This window comes from Stegostoma tigrinum, chromosome 11 (genome assembly GCF_030684315.1).
Source record: "Stegostoma tigrinum isolate sSteTig4 chromosome 11, sSteTig4.hap1, whole genome shotgun sequence".
NCBI classification, from domain to species: Eukaryota; Metazoa; Chordata; class Chondrichthyes; order Orectolobiformes; family Stegostomatidae; genus Stegostoma; species Stegostoma tigrinum.
Genome location: NC_081364.1, coordinates 54,921,805 through 54,943,462, shown reverse-complemented (window position 1 = coordinate 54,943,462; position 21,658 = coordinate 54,921,805). Strand labels below are relative to the sequence as shown.

General features: G+C 42.4%; 1 protein-coding gene across 11 annotated transcripts in view; it reads right to left on the bottom strand.

Annotated features, from left to right (window-relative positions):
- Positions 1 to 21,658, bottom strand: part of bsnb (bassoon (presynaptic cytomatrix protein) b) — a 468,557-nt gene that overhangs the window by 176,157 nt on the left and 270,742 nt on the right. For all 11 annotated transcript variants that reach the window (XM_048547454.2, XM_048547450.2, XM_048547451.2 and 8 more), the window contains one exon: positions 8,668 to 16,005. In XM_048547454.2, coding sequence (XP_048403411.2) covers positions 8,668 to 16,005 — 7,338 coding nt within the window. The remainder of the gene's footprint in view (positions 1 to 8,667; positions 16,006 to 21,658) is intronic.

Here is a 21,658-nt window from a genome sequence, read left to right as displayed (position 1 = left end):
CAAAGAATTATAGACTCCTTAAAGTTTGAAAACAGGTCCTTCGGCCCAACAGGTCTACCCCAACCCTCAGAGTATCCCACCCAGACCCTATAATCCACCCAACTTACGCATCCCTGAACACTATGGGCCATTTACCATGGCCAATCCACATAGCCTGCACATCTTTGGATTGTGAGAGAAAACCGGAGCACTCAGGTAAAACTACGCAGACACAGATAGAACGTGCAAACTCCACAAAGACAGTCAACCGAAGGTGGAATTGAACCCAAGTCTTTGGCACTGTGAGGCAGCAGTGCTAACCGCTGAGCCACCAGGCTGCCCCGGTGAAGTTTAAAGAACTTCAATAGATTATCCAAACACAATTTCCCTTTCATAAATCCATATCAATACTGTCTGATTCTTTTGAATATATCTAAGTGCCTGCTACAACTAACTTAATAAATTCCAATGTTATCCCTGTGTCAAACGGTAGGCTAGCTTCCCCTAGCCTCCTGCTTTCTGTCGCCCTCTCCTTTTAAATAATGGAGTTACGTTCATTATCTTCCAATCTAATGGGACTGTCCCAAGAATCATGGGGGTTTTGGAAAATTAAATCAATGCTTTAACTATCTCAGCAGTTCCTTTTTTTAAGACTCTTGGATGAAATCCATCTTGGCCTGGAAACTTGGCAGTTCACAGTTTCCACACTGTTGCCTGGCATTTCGACTAATAAGTGCTAACCAACAACTGTCCAAGTTTCACTTCCCTCTCCCTGGAATACACTACTGAATATCAAGTTATTGCATCAAGGACTTTTTATGATTTCAGTTCCACTGAAAATCTTTGCACCACAGCTCCAGTTTAAAGTTCGCCAGCTCCAAATTTTTTTAAATTATTTATTGATGAGATGAGGATATCGCTGGCTAAGCAGCATTTATTGCCCATCCCTAATTGCCCAAAGGACAGTTCAGAGTTAACAACATTGCTGTGGGTCTGGAGTCACATGCAGGCCAGACCAGGTAAGGATGGCAGTTTCCTTCCCTAGACGACTGGGTTTTTCTGATACTCAACAATGGATTCATGGTCATCATTAGATTCATAAATCAAGATTTTTTTTTCGTGAAGTCAAATTTCACCAACTGCCATGGCGGGATTTGAACCCGGGTCCCCAGGACATTATCTGGGTCTCTGGGTTAACTGTCTAGCAATAACACCATTAGGCCAGCACCTCCCCAATGGCCCACTTCTACCTTATACCTAAAAATCCATAAACAAGATTGCTTGATGAATGTATCATTTCAGACTCTGCTGCCCCATTGAACATAACCCAACTTCTCTCCTGCACTGTTTCTTGTATGAATATTTGTGACTCTTCCAATGCCATCTGTCACTTCAACAATTACCAGTTTCATGGTCCTAACCATTTCCTTTTCTCAATGAAATCCAATCTCTTTATCCACCCAACCTCTACCAAGACAGTGTCAGCGCTGTCCAATTCATACTCAAAACGGGAACAATCCAGTCCCCATCCACCACTTCCTGTTCTGTTTGCCTGCACTTGTTTTCACTCCGTATAACTTATTCTTTAGCTCCACTCACTTCCTCCAAACAAAAGGTATTTCTATGCATACTCACAAAGGACCTAGCTATGCCTTTATGTGAGCTATACAGAACGTTCAATATTCCACTCAAACCTAGAATTCCCTCCCTCATCTCGTTTCCAACTGTGTTGATGCTTGTATTGACGCACGCCTCCTGCTCTTGCCATGAACTGAAAAATATCAGTGATTTTGTTTCAATTTGTATCCTCTTCTCCTTTCACCTTGAGTGTTTAAGTTTCAAGTTTTTTCTTCTTCTTAGACCAGACGGGACTCAGATCTCTTTGTTTAAATATTTAATCATGACTACATGGAATATTCCAATTGGCATACCTCTCAAATTTTACCGCAAGAACAAAGGTTTTATATTCTTTTTACTGATAACAAGCTTTGAATCAAAATGTTACACATTTATTCACTTCTACCTCCACCAACCTTTGTATGTTCACATTTCACATTAGTACACATGACTGACTATATCTTTCAATCCTGTTCAAACTAATACATGACTATATTACCAATCATATTATTACATTTCAATATCTCAAACTGTTCATCTGTACTTTGCAATTTGTAGCAAACAACCATTGCCTATTTTTTTCCTTTCAGTCTTAACTATTGGCTGTACTGTCTCAATTTCCCTTTCAGTCCTTCCTATTGCCAAAATGTCTATATTTTCCATTTTCCTCCTACTGCCTATACTGTCTATTTTCCTTTCTAGCCTGCTCATTCTTAGAATCTTCTCTGCATTTCCGCAACTTCCTTCTCTCAATGGAGAAAGGCTATCAGATAATAGTCACTACAAACCCATAGAGTGCTGCAAAACCATTTCCTCACACCTCATTTCTATTGAGGGCTCCTTTCCATTCTTCCAGTTTCTTCATCTCCGTCACATCTGTTGTATTGATGTAATCTTCACACTATTGTCTACTTTTCTTTCCTCAGTTGTAATTCACACCAAATGTTGTTAATGAGGCCCACCACTTTTCCAATCCATTTCACCCATTTCTGCTTTCACCCGTTCCCCTCACGTCCACCTCACCAGACTTCATATTCAATGGACTATTCTCTGCCATTTCTGGTCGCACCAAAAATATCATTCCCTACCCCTCTATTCAGTATTCCAAAGGAACGTTTCCCTCCTTGACACCCTGGTGAAGTTCTCAGTGACGTTAAATGCCGCGTTCTTTTCCTGGGCACCTTTCTGTGCAAGTGCAGCCGATGCAACATCGGTTATTTTGCCTTTCCTGCTCTCAACATCCAAGACCTTAGATGTACCTTCGAATGAAATAGTAGTTTACATGTATTTCTTTCAATTTAGTACACTGCATTTGCTGTGCACTACGGATATCAAATGCCACTTGGGGGAATGCTTCAGATCACAAGCATAGTTCCAAACTTCCGGTTACTTGCCATTTTAATTCTTCACATTGCTCCCAATTGAACATTTTTGTCAATAGCCTTCTACAGTGTTCCAATTTCAAAGTTTAATGCAAATTCAAAAAATAACATCTCATATTTCAACTTGGAATTCTAAATCCTTCTGGACAACATCAGATTGTAACCTCTCCCTCCATCTATGTTTTTTTTTGCTTGCTTATCTCTTTTTTTTACCCACAGATAGCTGCTCAAATCCATATGGAAACAACTTTTGTCAATTTACTATACCCATTATTGTATGGTTTAACAATGAAATACAACAGAGGCTGGAGATTTGAAAGAATTAAAGAAAATTCTGAGAACTTCAACAGGTCTGACAATATTTGAGGAAAGAGAAACAGAGGTTACATTGAGTCTGTGACTTTCCCTCAGAACTGGCCTTCACCATACCACAGACTTTCCCTATTGTTCTTCCTGCTTATCTCCTCCTTGGCACTCCCTCCCCGCCCCACCCCCACCGCCCCCAAACTGGTTGACAAGCTCTTCCATCTCTCTCTTTCTTCTGTTTCAATGAAAGATGTTGTACCTGAAATGTTAACGGTTTTGTTTCATGGATGATGTCTGACCTGCTGGGGATTATCATAAGACTACAAGGTGTAGGAGCAGAAGTAGGTCATTCAGCCCATCAAGACTATTCGACCATTCACTGATGAGGCCGGTTGGCTCGCCGAGCTGGTTTGTTCTTCTGCAAAACAACAAACCAGCTCGGCGAGCCAACCAACATCAACACCCACAACCCGAGGTACAGATCTACTCCAAAACCTTAGAATCATTCAATGAGATCATGGCTGATCTCATGATCTCCACCTTCACTTTTCTGGTTTATCTCCCATAATCCTTGATTTTCTAACTGTATAAAATTTGTCTATTTCAGCTTTGAATGTATTAATGATCCAGTCTCTACAGCCCTCTATGACAAAGAATGCCAAGATTCATAACCCTCGAAGAGAATAAATTCCCCCTTATATCTGCTGTAAATGTGTGACTCATTATTCTGAGATTATGCCCTCTGGTCCTAGACTTGCCTACAAAGGAAACAACCTTACCACATGGTATCCAGAATTTCCAGGATTTTGTGGTTTTGCTTCTGATTTTCAGCATCCACAGTATTTTGATTTTCAGTTTAAATGGCTGATCCAAGTATATTTCTGTTTTTTTGGTAATCCCAGAATCCGGAAGGGAGAAATTCGAGATGATAATGCTGTTGAATGTGAAGGGAACCCCCTCGTTTTGGTCGTGGTTATTATCTGGCATTTTGCTGCCAAATTGTCAGGTTGATGCCAGTGTTTTGGCTGTACTAGGACAACTAGGTGAGTACAGTGCCTGAAACAGCATTATAGCGGGATGTTGTCAGGGACCATGAACTTCCAGTGCTCTCAAGTATTACTCAATATCACAGCGAATGAATCAAATTAGTTGAAGACTGTATCTATGATGTGGCCTAGGAGGAAGCCAAGGTAGAAACCCTGAAGTACTGGGTTTTGTGTTTTTCCACTTCGATGTTTACTTACTTTCTATGCAATTGTTCATTTAGGAAGGGCAAATAAGTCCAAGACAGTAACAAAACTTTGGTTTCTATCTTCATTATAATGTCTGATTAGTGATTTATTATCAGGAATTATTGTCCTTCAGACACACAGATACCACAAATACTAAATGTTGCAAGCTACACCTCATTTTCAAGGGTGGAGGGTTTTTTTTTAGGTAAAGAAATGAAGCAGCTTACATAAGAGGACTATGTCATGCATTTCAAAAATACAGCTGTATTACAGCCATCAGAGCTCAACAAAGATAAATAATTGGAATTTTTCTGTTCACTGCAGAGCAATGTGTCAAAACTGGTTAGTACAATTAAAATGCGGCCAAGGCATATCTTTTACATTAAAGTGAAAAAACTGACAATGTTGAAATAGTTTTTTTAAAAACTGTCGTAAATGATTTGCATTCATCAATGCTGAAAAACTGTGCTAAAATCTACTTTAAATCAGTGACACTTTGAAAGATGATAACTTTATTAAGAAAACAACAATTATATATTATTTTGCAGATGATACAAAGATAGGTAGAGGGATAGGTAGTATTGAGGAGATGGGGAGGCTGCAGAAGGATTTGGACAGATTAGGAGAGTGGGCAAAGAAGTGGCAGATGGAGTACCACATGGGAAAGTGTGAGGTTGTGCACTTTGGTAAGAAGAATAGAAATTTGGACTATTTTTCTAAATGGGGAGAAAATCCAGAAGTCTGAAGTGCAAAGAGACTTGGAAGTTCGAGTTCAGAATTCTCGTAAGGTAAACTTGCAGGTTGAGTCAGTATTTAGGAAGGCAAATGCAATGTTGGCATTTATTTTGAGAGGACTTCAATATAAAAGCAGGGGTGTACTACCAAGGCGCTGGTCAGGCCACATTGGAGTATTATGTGCAGTTTTGGGCCCCACATCTCAGAAAATATGTTCTGGCCCTGGAGCAGATTCAGAGGAGGTTCACGAGAATGGTCCCAGGAATGAAAAGCTTAAGATATTAGGAATATTTGAGGACTCTGGGTATTTACCCGATGGAACTTAGAAGGATGAGGAGAGATCTAATTGAAACTTACTGAACAGAGTGGATATTGGGCAGATGTTTCCATTGGGAGGAGACACTGAGAGGAAAGGGAAGACTCTTCATATTGGAGATAAGGAGAAACTTGTTCAGCCAGAGTGATGAATCTCTGGACTTCACTGCCACAGAAGGCTTTGACGGCCAGGTCATTAAGAATATTTAAGACAGGAATAGATAGGTTCTTGATTATCAAGGGTTAGAGGAAGAAAGTGGGAGAATGAGGTTGAGAAACTTATCAGCCGTGATCGAATGACAGAGCAGACTTGATGGACTAAATGGCCTAATTTCTGCTTGAATGTTTTATGATCTTATTTCTAATGCACAATGTTGATGCCCCATTTCGTCCAAATGGAGGAATTATATATCACACTTTCATGTTTCTGATTTCTAAGCCAATGTTGGGTTAGAGGTAATTAATTGTAATAGCCGAGGCTGACTTATCAACTACTAAAATAAAACAAAAAGAACTGCGGATACTGGAGATCTGAAACCAAAACAGAAATTACTGTTGAAACTCAGCAAGTCTGTTGTGATATCTGCCCTAGTTATGCCTGTCTCTTTGTGGGGTATGTTGGACATTCCTTGTTCCAATCCTACTTGAGACACCCAACCCACAACTCTTTCTTTGGTACATCAATGGTTCTGCTTCTGTCTCTCATCTGGAATTGGAAATGTTTATCAATTTCACTTCCAAATTTCACCCTATTCTCACCTTCACCTTGTCCATCTCAGACTACTCCCATCCCTTCCTTGACATCTTGTGTTTCCACTTCTGGAGATAGGCTGACCACCAACATCTACTACAAACCCACTGATCCCCGCAGTTACCTCAACTATACATCCTCAAACCTGCTTCCTATAAGGACTCCATCCTGTTCTCCCAGTTTCTCTGTCTCCATCACATCTATTCTGATGATGCTAACTTCCATAGGAAGGCCTCAGAAATATCAATCATTTTCCTCAACCAAGATTCCCCGCTACCATGATGGACAGGACCTTTAGCTGTGTCCAACCCATTTCCTGCACTTCTGCCCTCGCTCCTTCTCTTCCGTCCCACAGCAATCGGGTCACCCTGGTGCTCACTTCCACCTCCCAGCCTGGACATCCAATTGTAAGTCACCATCTCCGTCACCTTCGGTGCAAAGCCATCACCACACACATCTTCCCCTCCCCTTCACTGTCAGCATTCTGCAGGAGCCATTCCCTCTGGAACTACCTTGTCCGCACCTTCACTCCCAAAACCTTCTCACAGTTCCACGGGACGTACCAAAAATTGAGGAAGGTGTAATACCTGTCTGTTTACTTCTTTCATCCTCAGTATCCAAGGCCCGGGCATACCTTTCAGGTGAATCAGTGATTTACCTGTACATCATCCAATCTAGTCTGCTGTATACACTGTCCACATTGTGGTCTCCTCTACACTGGGGAGGCAAAATGCAGACTGTGTGACTGCTTTGCAGAACACCTATGCCATGTGCATAAAAGTGACCCAAAGCTTCCAGTTGCCTCCCACTTGAGCAGTGTTCCCCACTAATGGTTGAGTCTTGGGCTTACTGCAGTGCTCCACTGAAGCTCAGCGCAAGCTGGAAGAACAGCATCTCATTTCCCACTTGGGGTCCCTGCAACCTCAACTTTGAGTTCAATAATTCTACTGCCTGACCTTGTCCTTCTTCCCATAACAATCTTTTACTACACACCCCAAAATCCTGGTCCTGTCATCACATTAGATGCTTTCAGCACAGCTAACCTATTTGTACCCACAGTCAGGCCTATTATCTCATCATACAGATTACTTTCAACACAGTTTATCCATTCTATCCTCCTCTCAGCTCTCATAATCTCTGATTCAGCTTTTGTCCGGCTACTATTAATAAACCTCTTACCTGGCTACCCCATCATATCTCTGTCTCTCGGCTTTGTCTCCACCTACCCACTCACCTCTTTCTTCTTCCCTCTCTTGCCCGTCTCCCCGAACCACCACCAACCTCGTCTTCAGCATAAATACCACCTTTTCCTTGCTGTTTTCACTTCTGACAAAGAGTCACCAGGCTCAAAATGTTAACTCTGCTTTCTCCCTACAGATGCTGTCAGGGCTGCTGCATTTCACCAGCAATTTCTGTTTTTGTTTTAGACTTACCAAATATTTGACAGGATTCAAAACGAGAAATAGCTGCGTGACCTTTTCTCAGCATCTTCAAATAAAAATGAGATATTCACAGGGGTGCTTGGGAATAAATGCATCCCCACCTAGTCTGCAGGACAGAATTATGTGAACACAAGCCACCATCTACAAAATGCTAAATGAAGGTTTCTTTGAAAAATCCAGAATGACGACTGGATTTCATCCACTTTGGCAAGCAGCGGCTAAGCATCAACTAGATCTTTGAATCTGTTTGTTAGAAAAGATAACCATGAAAAGCAGATTTCTTACTAGGTATTATTCACATTAGCTTTTGACTTCACAACTATTAACAATTCCCTTGTAACATCAACGAGAACCAATGAAGTTAAATGAACGGTATTCTGCATGGAGGCTGTAAAACAAAACATTGTATACTTGACTTCAATCAATGAACAACTATTGAATTTAAGTTCAACAATGTATTTTAGTGCATGCAAGCTGTAAGCCATGACTATCTGACTTAGTTTCAAGTAATGGAAAAATATTTTCAAGATTTATAGCCTTGTAGTTACTCTTACTTTATTGTATTGGTCATCACATCAGTATTGAATTCCTCACTCTCCTATTTAAGAGACCTTAGACATTTATTATGGGTAGATATATCTATTATAAATCAAACTAACAAAAATAATTTGACATAAGCATGCAAAAAGTACATGTGAAGTCCATATAACTTACTGTTTCTCTCAGGGTCTTCAGTGCCCCCCAAACTAAAATATTTTGGCATTTCAGAGAAACTTGATACCCTGATCAGAAATATACCAAATCAGATAGGATATGAACATTTTTCAGATGGTTATATATCTTTAGTAAGGCTGTATTTCTGTAACACCAAACTTATTAATGCTATCTCAATTCATACTGCTTCATACCTGACTGCCATGCAGGGCCTGTTGTTGCTGATGAGCGAAAAATCTAGATTTCCCAGACTCATCTGAGGTTGGGCTGACAGGCTTAGGGTCAGACATGGAGCGCTGCATCACTTTGATTGGCCGAGGCAGACTTTGCTGCCGTTTAGGTGATTCAGTGGTGAAATGTTTTTGAGGAGTAATGTGGGCTTTGTTTAGCTTCTCACATGAAGTGAAGGTTGAGTCTAATAGCCGATGTGGGGACAGTGGTGAGACAGGCGAGTAGAGAACTTGTGGAGACTTTGGAGGCTGGCGAGTCATTTGAGGTAAAGGCTCAGGTGGGAGATGACACTGGTATCCTATTTCCAAAGGATCCGGTTTCTTCTTCTCAGCCTTTGGGACGATCATAACTCCCTGCTGCCTGTTATTGGTTTGGTCCAGCGGGCCAGACGTTACAATCCGTATGTTAGTCGAGTAGGGATTAATGGTGGTTGGAATTGCAAACTGAGGGACAACAATGCTTTGTGACTGTGCTTCAGGCTCCGTCTGGCAAGCAAGGCTCTCACCTTTGTGGGTTTTCTCAGGAGCAGATATGTATCGTACAATTTCCACTCGTGGGTCAGGCGTGATATGGATGGCAGGGGAAACGGGCCCGAGCTCATTTTGATCTGTCTGGACAGAGCAATCATTTACGGTTTGTATGGCAATACTTGAGGTCCCCTTTGATGCTTCCCGCTTGTGCTCTGTGCTTGAATCTGAATGCTTTGAGAACCTGGAACGGCGTCTACGAGTAGGTTGCTCCAATTCTCCATTGTCTTCATCATCTGTCTGTACACTGCAATCCACACTCCGTTTAGATCTTCTCCGACGGGACATGTAGTAGCCTTCCTCACCTTCCTCATCATCAGTCTGTACGCTGCAGTCTGCTATTTTCTTAACCACATACTGATCACGCAGGGATGCATCATCTCCCTCATAAGCATCCCTTAGCCTAGGCACCGAGTTGCGCTTCTTGATGGTTCGGTTTTCCCAGTGCTCATCAGTGCGAAGAGACAGTTCAGAAGTGGATCGTTGTGGTGCTTCTATGAATGCCCTGTGATGTGGAGATACATATGCTTCTTGGGCAGTAGTGGCAACAGGGACACCTTCGATGTATGGCTGGTTCACAGGCCAGTACTGCCCATTCTGAGCTATTGTTCTTTGCATTTCAATAGCCATGTCTGACATGCTGTGTGGATTGATCCTGCCTGAAGGGTCACAAACAGCAGGAAAGCTTACAGTATTTCGTACTTTCTGCTCTTCCAGTTGCTGGTGCAGCTGCTGTTGGAGCTGTTGAATCTGTTCTAGTTGCAGCCTTTGTTGAGCCAACTGCTCGCGTTGCAACACAAGCTGGGCCTGCCTCTCCTCCTGCTGTTGGTGCAACACTTGCTGCTTGATGGTCTGCAGCTCCTGAAGCTCGCGTTGCACGATGATTTGTTCACTCTCCCGGTGGCGCTGCAGCTCCAAGCGCTGGCGTTCCAATTCCTCCTGCAGGCGCTGATGCCTCAGCTTTTCCAGCTCCACACGCTCCCGCTCAATGAGCAGCATGTGGTCTTGCTGCTGCTTTCGCTGATGCTCTTCCTCTTTGTCCTCGTGCTTCCTCCTACCAGCACCAGTCCTTGCAGCGTCACTTTGCTGGGCTTCCTGTTGCTGCAGTTGCTGCTGCAACATTTGCTGCAGCTGCTTTTGCAGTTGCTGTTGTTTCTGCTGTTCAAGCTGCTGTTCCGCTTGCAGCTGCTGTTGAACTTGTTGTATTTGTACTTGCTGGGGCTGTTGCATCTGCTGCTGCATTTGCAATTGCTGGGGCTGTATTTGCTGCTGCTGTTGCATTTGTACTTGCTGGGGCTGTATTTGCTGCTGCTGTTGCATTTGTACTTGCTGGGGCTGTATTTGCTGCTGCTGTTGCATTTGTACTTGCTGGGGCTGTATTTGCTGCTGCTGTTGCATTTGCTGTTGCATTTGTACTTCCTGGAGCTGTATTTGCTTCTGCTGTTGCATTTGCACTTGCTGGGGCTGTATTTGCTGTTGAACTTGTTGCTGTTGGACTTGTGGCTGTAACTGCTGCTGCTGTTGGACTTGTACTCGCTGTTGTTGTGATTGTGCTTGATGCTGTAGCTGTTGCTGCTGCTGGATGAGCCCAATGTCGGCCTGATTAGCATCGGAGATGAACTTCTGAGTCACGGCAGCTGAAATGTTTTGCTGAGGAATACCGCTTTGTTCCTGCCTCTGCGTGGTCTGGCCCGGCACAAGCTGATTCATATTTACACCTCCAGTTCTGACATTATTCCCGGGAGCTGCTCCAGACTTTCCAAGATATATAGGTGTTTCCCCAGCAGCGGTTATGGGAGCAGCTGGAAACCTGTTTGCAGGCAGGTAATGGTACAGCCCAGGAGCTGCAGCAGGCATCCTTGGGGCAACAAGAGGGAGTCTGCTCAACCTGGCCAGTGGCACGGCTGTGATATTACCAGGTAAGTAGGGTCTGTAGACACCTCTTAACACTGGACACAAGATAGAAGCTGGCTGTGTCGTAATGGGGAGAGTGGACGCAATTGGAGTATTGATTGTAGAGTAAATCATGCCATCAGGTGCTCTCACGGGAGCAGCTGAAGGATACATGTGCCTAATGGCTCTCAAACGTACTGCTTGCGGCATGTTGCCAAAGCCGTGCACTGCAATACGACGTCGGGAGTCAGACAGGCTTGGACGATACTTCATGTCTTGTTTCAGTGGTAGCATTGTTTGATGGTGTGACATTACACTGTTTCTTGCAAGTTCACTGCAGTGAGCATTTGGCCCAGCTGGTCCGTACTGAAGGGAATCTGAGCTGTTTGTATATCGGGTTCCGTAGTGATCCATGGAATTTAGGGCTGCACACATCCTGCTAATTTCACGAGCAGTGGTCGCGCTGTATTGGGCCAAACTAGCCTCTTGAAAATTTGGCAAATCCTCTCGTATTGAGTAGCCATAACCAGAATGAATATTAGACATTGAACTATATCTTCTTATTGGAGTGGGTTGGCTGAGGATATCTGACTGTTGTCTCAGGTCAGTGAAGGAACCATACTGCATTCCAAGCTCCCAATCCCTCCCCTGGCCAAAAGATAAACTGTAGGACTGTCTCATTGTACTCAGATCTACAGCTGCATCTCCTCCGGGAGGGTGATAAAAAGGTTCGTCCTTCATTAGGTTGTAATTAAGAGTAGCTTCTAACAAATTAGAGTCTGACATGGACGAATGTAGTCGCCCAGAAAATACCTGAGGAAATGTTTTGTGCTCTTTGTACAAATTAGAACCGTCTTGGTAAGTAGCCATGGGCTCTTTATACTGGTAACTGTCAAGAGACTCTTGGGCTCTGTTGTCATAGTATTTCTGAGCAATATTCCTGTCATCGAGCTGTGGTTCACTCATTGCTTGTTCTGGGACTTGGGTACCTGAATTAAATGACCCTGTGCAGCTACTAGCAAAAGGAAATTTATACACAACATCACAACAAACAGCCTTTTCTGGTTTGGCTCCGGTCAAATCCAAAGCATTTGAAGGAGTATCTTGCTTTAACAGCTTTGTAACTGTGCCAGCTGCTGTGCTATCCAGTTGCACCATCATAGTGTGTGCTTTCGCTCCAAGCATGTTTGCTGGAGGAGCAGATGGCTTTAATTCCAGTGATGCTTCTTGGTGTACCTGTGAAGTGACAAAGCCACTATCAAGAGGTCCTGATCTTGGAATGGCACTAACACTAATGGCATTGTTAATGTTGCCCTGATTCACTGACATGTCCAGTTTGCGCACTGGAGTCATTTGGTTAGCTAAGTTAAATCTAGCAAATTGCGGCTGGATTTGACTAGAAAAACCTGATTTTGTTGTGACTGTTGCCATATCTGTATTGGTTCCACTTTCTGTTACAGTGAGGGGTTGGACCATTGATTCAAGCTGTCTTGCTTGTGTGAGACAGATTGCTGTGGCTGTGCCATGACCAAGGTCCGTCAGATTCTGGAAAGGATCTCCATATATTTTTGGTGCTTTGGATTGGGAAATTAGCATTGATGATGTTATTGTTATGCCCAGTGTTGTATTAGAAGTCGTATTTACATGCGGATGTTCCTGCACATTAAGATTCATGATTAATGGCTGCACAGCAGTGGACTGACGACATGGAATCTGGTCTGATTCAAGTGAATATTTTCTACTTTCTGTAGCTAAAGATGTCAAATCCATTCCATGATCTGTTATGATAACAGGAGGTGATTTTGCAGCTGTTCGAAGATCTACTACAGAGCTACCTGTCCTTGAAACTTCCACTGAGTTTACGTTTGCATTTTGGTAAAACCATGATGCTTTGTTGAAACAGGTATTTTCCACAGGAACCACTTGACCAAGCACAGTAGAAGTTGTGACAACTGTTGAAGATATCTGTCCTCTCTGAGTGGGCTGCATCATGGATGTTCTATCAATCTGTGAAGAAGACTTGGCATACATGGACTGGAGCTGCATCTGCTGTGGTGTTGAAGCAGGCACTTGCTGTGTCCAACCGTGCAAGGTTTGTTGTCGATTCAACCGGGTCGGCGAGGCATTTGGTGACACAGATGAATTGGCGGCTAACGGTTGGGCTGAAGATGAAACATTTGATGCCAGAGTAATGACCATGCACGTGGAATCGGGAGACGATACTTGCCGAGTGAGTCGGGGTGACCTCACTGACGTCTGAGTACCCTGAGCCATCATTGTGGAGGGTGATGAGGTCACGGTCACATTGGAAGGCAAGATAACTCTGGCGTTGCAAGTCTGCGTTGAAAATTCTGTAGTGGATTTACCGCTGGATAAGGAAGTTGTTGACGTGTCAGTTCTGGTTACTGCTGTCAGCGATGATGGTGACAGGGACTCCTCGGGGCTAGAAGTTTTGAAAAAGCTCCCAGGTGTCTGTGTGGTTGCTCCGTCAAGATTTGGTGCCCCATAAGATTCGCTGAATTTCTTACCCCCAGGCAAATTATTTTGAGAGCAATATGGTGTTGAGATTCCCGGATCTGAAGGCCTGACTTGAATGTATCCCATACTTCGATCTATGGGAGAAGATCTTGCAGACATAGATGACTGACTTACTATTGCAGTGGCCACAGTTACTGCTGATTTTTTGTTGTATGTTGTATAAGAGGCTGTTACAATATGTGAGGTGTCAACCTTGGTTCCGATAGGTGTTGCAGTCTGGTCCTGCATGTCTCTCATAAAATACTGAGTTACCCGAACATCAGGGATGCCTCTATTAGCTTGAGATGAAACAAAAGTCATTGGTGCAGATGACTGGGTGGGGCTTGTTCCGGGTGTAAGAAGTGCATCTGTTTGCTTTGCTAATTCCGTGTAAGCACTTTGTGCATCAAGAAGCTTCTTTTCCTGAAAAGACCTCTCAAGGTTTTGTAATTGAGCATTTTGTTGCTGCAGGCGGAGCTCCAGTGATGGTGAACAGGACAGTTTTGGCGTTTGTGCAGCAGTTTTCACAGTTGTCTCATATGCTTCCGCTTTCTGCAGCTCACCTCGTACACTTGTCTGACATAATGCTATTTCATTGTTTGAGTAAGTGTAGACTTCTGAAGGTTGGTACTTGTAATTATTCTGCATGTAATCATCTTGTTGGTAAGAACTGCCATATGCCATTGTCTGTGCTGGCTGCTGTGTCTTTAGCATTTCGGCTTTCCTCATCATTTCTTCATATGCTTCCTCAGCACTTTTCAATGGTTTTTGATTTACTGAAGAACTACTGGTTGTCGATTTTTCTGTTGGAGAATACAAGGACATAAATGATGGGAGGTTGTATTCGCTACCAGATTTGTATAATCTGCAGGTTGTTATTTCAAAACCCTCAGCTTCCGAATCCATCGTGGGTGAATACTCAGAACAAGATGACCGATGGAGTTCTTCCATTTCTGCAGCTTGGCGCAACTCTTCTGTGGGAGAAGCATCCTCGATGGGAGAAAGATTGCTTGGCGGTGTTTTGGATCTTTCACGTCTTCTCTGTGCCCTTAATTCTTCTTTGTCCCTTTTTGCTTTACGTGCTGTGCTTCGAATGCGATGTTGTTCCACCTCACGCATCTTCTCCTGCTCTCGAAGCAGCTCTTCTTCCTCTCGTAACTCTTCTTCCTCAGAAGAGTCCTCAATAGTCGGCAACAGAGGACCATGCGATCGATGTCTTGCCTTTCTCTGCTGCTTCACCTCTTCAAGTCTGTGTCGCCGACTTGGACTACTGTCACTGTCTTCTTCCAATGAGGAGACAGAAGTTGGTGAAGTGCCTGATGAAAACGTAGGTGTTGAGGGTGGCAATGTGGATGAGTATTCACCCTTTGATTTTTCATCTGGTGACCCAGTCAAACTTTCCATCTCAAGTTCCGGTTCTCTATCAATAGTGAGGTCTGCTTCACTACAACCTTCAACATCTCGACTGATGTAAGTGTTTGTAGTATTCAAGTCTATAGTCTTGAAGCGTCGTAGCCCAGCTGGTTCTCCCACTGCGTCCTCATCTGCACGATTCAGGGATTCCCTGTATGTATCTTCATGTTCCTTCTGTTCTTGCCATGACTGGATGTCTTCCCGTCCATAACCTTCCACAGTTGTATCTTCATAATTGCTAACTATACTGGGATCCTGATGTTGCTTTGAAGGGCTTTGCTTATTAGACTCTGAATTACGTTTCTGACTCTTCTTTATACTGACACGTTTAGCATGACTATCCAAGTCTTCATTTTCCATAGAGACATCATCCTCATCTGCACTCATTTCCAATAACTGCCTTCGCATAAATTCTTCATCGGTTATTTCTGCTCCAGATTGTGTATTCTTAGCATGAGGAGCTGATACTGTACTTCCACTACGATCTTCAACATAGCCATGCTGCAGTTTCCTGCCAAATTCATCCAACGACTCCAGGCTTTCTCTTCGCTCACCCTGGCTTTCCAATTCAAAAGTATCTTCATCCTCTTCTTGTATATCTTCAAGCTCTTCATCTGAACTACAGGACTCTGGAGTAATTGAAAGCGATCGGGGTCTATACCCCTGTCTTTGTTCTTCACTTGAACTTTGAGCAGTCCTTCCCCTTTTAGCTTTGTCTTGAACACTTTGCGATTCCAGCAATGGCCGTACACTGCTCTCCAACTTGTTAAATTCTGAAGGGCTCTTTGGACTCTGTTGCATTGGACCAGACTCATTAAGCTTTTGTGCCTCATGGTGCAGTGATGTTGTAATCTCACTCTGAGAACTTGAAATGCCATCTGATGAGTAGCCTGTATCACTTAAACTTTGTGGGCTACGTGACTGTTCTTGAGGATAGCCTTTACTCAACTCCTGAAAATAATAAGAAATCTATTGTAAGTAAACAATTAATTAGTACACACACTGCCACTTTTGCATTCTACAATTTATTGTGTATAAACACAGTGCTAGACTCCTGTGCTTTTTTGTTAATAACAGAAATTACATATGAAATCATAATACCATAAGATCTCGGTGCAGAATTAGGGCATTCAGCTCACTAAGTCTGCTATACCATTTGATCATGGCTGATGTGTTTCTCATCCCATTCTCCTACTTTTTCCCTGTAATCTTTGATCACCTTACCAATCAAGAACCAATCTTTTCCCTAAAAACACCTCCTCAGCTCTGTGTGATAATACGCTCTACAGTTAAGCCACCCTCTAGTTGATGAAGTTCCTCCTCATCTTAGTTCTAAAGGGTTGTCCCTTCATTCTGAGGCTGTGCCCTCCTCTCCACACCCACTCTGTCCAGGCCTCTCAGTATTTTGTAAGTTTCTATCAGATTTTCCCTTCATCCTTCAAAAGTATTGGAAACTTGGTTTCTAAAGTTGATGAACCACATATAACTTTAAGTTTAATTTAAAAAGAAGGGGAGATGCAACTTTAGTTACGTTATTGAGTTTTGAGAATTGTACAGATTTATCTCAAGTTTTTGTTTGCACGTATCTAAGTAAGGTCTTTAAATTTCTTGAGGTGAACAGCTCAGTACTTTAAGGCCAAGGTTGGAAGAGTCAAAAATTGCTGCCATCTGCAATGGTTTGGCTGTCTTCAAAAGTGATGGTTGGGAAAAGGTCCTAAATGTCTTAAGATAAGAACACCCAGAGACAGAAAATTGCTGGAAAATGGGAATACGAAAAACTGCTATGTTCTTTGCTCTGAAAGTGTTTGGAATTACGAACAAGAAAGCTCCATCCACCCGGAAGCTTTAAAGTGAACTTTGAGTACCATCAGTTGCTGAGGTTAAGTGGGCAAATTTTATTTCTGATAATTGTAATAAGACCATTTTAAATAATTCATGTACAATATAACATCATTAGTCTTTTGATTCTTTTGTGTAATAACTTTTATGTTCTTTAGTTGAATGTATGTCAGCTACTGATTTTGTTCAGTGATTGATCACCATGGTGAACAAATAGCAAAAACAAAATGCACAGTCTGTCCAAGGTGTAGAGCTGGAGGAACACAGCAGGCAAATTTTTTTTGAAGAAGGGTCTAGGCCCGAAACCTCAGCCTTCCTGCTCCTCTGATGCTGCTTGGCCTGCTGTGTTCATCCAGCTCTACACCCTGTTATCTCAGATTCTCCAGCATCGGCAGTTCCTACTATCTCTGCACAATCTCTCCAGCCAGGTTTCACTTGGTGATCTGAATTGCCCAGTGCTACCATCAGCTGGGAGTGTGCAGCAGGGACAGCCTGCACTGCAGACAAGTGCCAGTAAGTAGCTAGGTGGGTGTGCGAGGTTTTGGTGAGGTCGTGAGGGTCGTTTAGTGCATGAGGGGTGGCTGAGTGAGCAGTCCATGCTTGAGTGCGTAAGCAGTAGATGGGTGAGTGAGTGGTTTGTAGGTGTATGTGTGTTGGGTGAGTCATAGTGCATGAGGGGTGGCTGCCTTCACGTGTGGTGAGCAGGGCAAGGGATAGGTGAGGAGTGGGTGATTGAGTGAGTGGATTGGCAGGTGGTTAGGTACATGAGTAAGTGGAGTGTTAAGTAGGTGGTGGCTGAATGAGCAGTGATTGATGAATTGAATGTCCAAGCAATGTCACAGAAGTACAATCCAAGTTTGTAACAATCATTAAGAGATGTCATCAGTAACTTTGGCTGGGGTAACTTCAGTGGTTTTATCAGCGTTTGATAGTGCAAAGTGCTGTGGCACAGACAATACCTGAAGTTCTGAAAAGCAACAGGCTGATTGTGACAAAAATGTCAAGGAAATGTTGATGCTGGAAAGCAAACAAAAACAGAAACTGCTGGAGAAAATCAGTGGGTCTGTTCTGAATTCGGTCATTGGATCTGAAATGTTAACCCGGCTTCGTCTCCGCAGATGCTTTCTGACACGCAGAGCTTCTCCAGCAATTTCTGTTAAGATTGAATGTCAAATTCATTTCTAAGGCTGCAAGTCTAGGAAGATATATGTTAACTACATAGTGATAATCTTTTTAGGAAATTCTACATTTAAATCTTGACATTGAAGTTTCTACACACTCCTCTCCAAATCCACCTCTACTGCCATGTCCCTGACAGTGTCCCCTTCCTCAGCTCAATGACTATTTTTATCTGATGACACCTCTGCAAAGTGCTTAGGTTTGTTTCTTTTTGAGACAAGATATAAATTCAAGTTGTTGGCATTGTCCTTGTTTGCAGTGGAGGGTGATTGATTAATTACTTGACTAATTATTTTAACAGTGCTGAAGGGTTTCACTCAGATTAAATGTCCACACTGTACTAAGTTTTAGGATTATGGCTGGTTCAGGCAGTAACGTATTGCTAAAAGTCTCGAGGTTGGTACCATTATTAATTTATAGCTAAAGGTTTTCAATGTGAGATACAGGAGATCATCAGGTTTCTGAGGGCTAGAATTAAGCATACTGAGCACAGTGAGCAGCTTCTTCCAAGTTCTTAATTGATTTACTGAGATATTTCTGCTGATACATATGAATAAATAAAAGGTTTGTGCAGCGATACTCCTTTTAAACATGCAGACATTGCCTTTCAGGTGTCAGAAGAGATCGCAGCAGGAGAATCAGAACATGGAGAGATTCCTTGCGATTTTATCAATATTGGAGGTATTCGCTGGAAATTTATCAATACTTGAAGAGGTTTGCCTGATTATATCAATATCGGCTGTTTTTCAATATTTACCTGGAAATATAGAAAAGTTTGAAAACTGTCGAACTGTTTGTGAAAGCAACTACACAATAAAAAGCTTGTAGGAACGGCTGATGCTGGAGTCTGAGATAACAAGGTGTGGAGCTGACTGAACACAGCAGGCCCGGCAGCATCAGAGGAGCAGGAAAGTTGACATTTCGGGTCTGAACCCTTCTTCAGAAAACACTCTTTGGCTAACCCTGGTGGTGCAGAATTCTTGTTCCTTCACTGCTTCCTTATTTGTCAAATTTGTGTCATTAGAATCCAGAACTCTGATTTCATCCCCTGAGTAACAACTTACAAATGCTTTCTCCTTTACACTGAGGCCCACCAGTAATTCACACAAATAGGTTAAAACAGAAAACTATTATTTCAACAAACAATTCTTTACTAAAATAAACAAGTCAAGTCTCAGTGCAACATTTATAATTCAAATAAAATCCATTGCAAATAACTCTGCGACCTTCCTTTTTTGCAATTTGCAGGATAACCTTTAAATAGAATTGCTGATTTGAACAAGTGACTAGGGTAGGACTGTCAGTAGCATTCAAAAGGATTAGGGTGAATTTAATACACAGGCTGAGGATTTTCCCAAGGATAACTGAATGTAAATTTATGCTCATAGCATGAGTAAAGTGCATACTCAATTACAAACATGGCTGATAACATAAGTAACAAAGGAAAAGGATTGTTTACTTACCAGTGACTTAAAGCTGGAATCTGTGGGGCTAGTTTTGCACTGAAATGTTTCTCCCTACAATATGAATTCTTTACAAAAATGCAAAACCTTACACCATGGCCCCTCATCTATATTCTAGGAATAGATGCTTTATTCACCTAAGTTCTCCCCTTTCTGATGAATGTACACCATCCTGTTCAAGGTCAGAATCTTTATCTCACATGCAGTGCCAGAATGGTGCACAGTCTTCCAGATGTAGTCAAAACAGGACTTCATTTAGCTTAAGTGAAACTATACGCTTAGAGGCGAATATTCCATTTGCTGTTTCTGGCTGTTTGTTTTCTACTTGACTGCTACATTTTATTGACTGTACAGACATACTGCCAAATCTCTCTGGTCTTCCTCTAGCTTTTCACCATTTAAAAAAAATGCTTGCAACACTATATTCTTGTCAAAACGGATAATCTCACCTGTGTTGAAATTAAGTTGACATATCTTTGCTCATTCAATTAATATGTCAATGTATTTTTGAAATTCTATGCATGACGTACAGTGCCATCGATCAGTTTCGACAATAAACTTGAACATGCGATTGTAGCATACAGGTTATTTTTGCAGTGAATGGCAGAAGCCTACTACAGCTTCTTCTGGGTCATTATTAGATAACTTGTTTCCAGCTAAAGCGTATATCATTTATTTGACTGCCTAACCAAGTTAATACTTTGTCTTCAATTGCAAAGAGTCATAAAGTTGTACACTGCAGAAACAGACTCCTCAGTCCAACATGTCCATGCTGACCAGATATCCTTAATAAATCCAGTCCTATTTGCCAGCATATGGCCCATATCCCTCTAATCCCTTCCTATTCACATACCCATCCAGATGCCTTTTAAATATTGCAATTGTACCAACCACCACCACTTCCTCTGGCAGCTCATTCTGTACACACACCATTGTCTGCATGAAAAAGTTGCCCCTTAGGTCCCTTTTAAATCTTGCCCTTTGCACCTTAAACCTATTCTCTAGTTTTGGACTCCCCCATCCTGGGAAAATAGGCTATTCACCCTAACCACACCCCTCATGATTTTATAAACCTTGATAATGTTACCCCTCAGCCTCCGACGCTCAAGGGAAAACAGCCTCAGCCTATTCGGCATCTCCCAGTCGCTCAAACCCTCCAGTCCCAGAAACATCCTTATGAATCTTTCCTGAATGCCTTCAAGTTTAGCAGTATCTTTCCTATAGCAGTGAGGCCAGAATTTAATGCAGTTTTGCAAAAGTGGCGGAACCAACGTCCTGTACAGCCACAACATGACACACGTGCTTTCATTTTAGCTCAAAGGCAAACAATGGGTTGCAGCATCAAGGGGCTGAGTCTAATGAAGGAGGGAAATGCAAAATATTGAGGTATTAGTTACCAGGACTATACTGAAGGATTAGGCCTGCTCAGGAAAATGGCTGCAAAGCTTTTAATGCTCAGTTCGCAAATGGAATGCAGACCGAAACAATGAATGTTTTTTTTATAAACACTGGCCTGAGGCAGTGCTGATACATATGAATAAATAAAAGGTTTGTGCAGCGATACTCCTTTTAAACATGCAGACATTGCCTTTCAGGTGTCAGAAGAGATCGCAGCAGGAGAATCAGAACATGGAGAGACTCCTTGCAATTTTATGAATATTGGGAGGTATTCGCTGGAAATTTATCAATACTTGAAGAGGTTTGCCTGATTATATCAATAGCGGCTGTTTTTCAATATTTACCTGGAAATACAGAAAAGTTTGAAAACGGTCGAACTATTTGCGAAAGCAACTACACAATAAAAAGATTGTAGGAACGGCTGATGCTGGAGACTGAGATAACAGAGGAGCAGGAAAGTTGACATTTCGGGGTGTTCAAGGTGTTGGTTTATCTTCAGAGCCCGAGGTGAATATATTAAAATGATTGAAGACTCAAAAAGTGGAAATTAAAATAGTTCAGCCGAGCAATTCACTGAGTTATTCACCTTGCGCAGGAAAAATCCAACATAGTAGAAAGTCAGGGCTGGGATAATGAATAGAGTGCCCCGTTCTGTCTCCCTATGAGTACGGCCTGCAACTCCACACAGCACAAAAACATCTCTTTTTAAGTACTCCAGCATCATT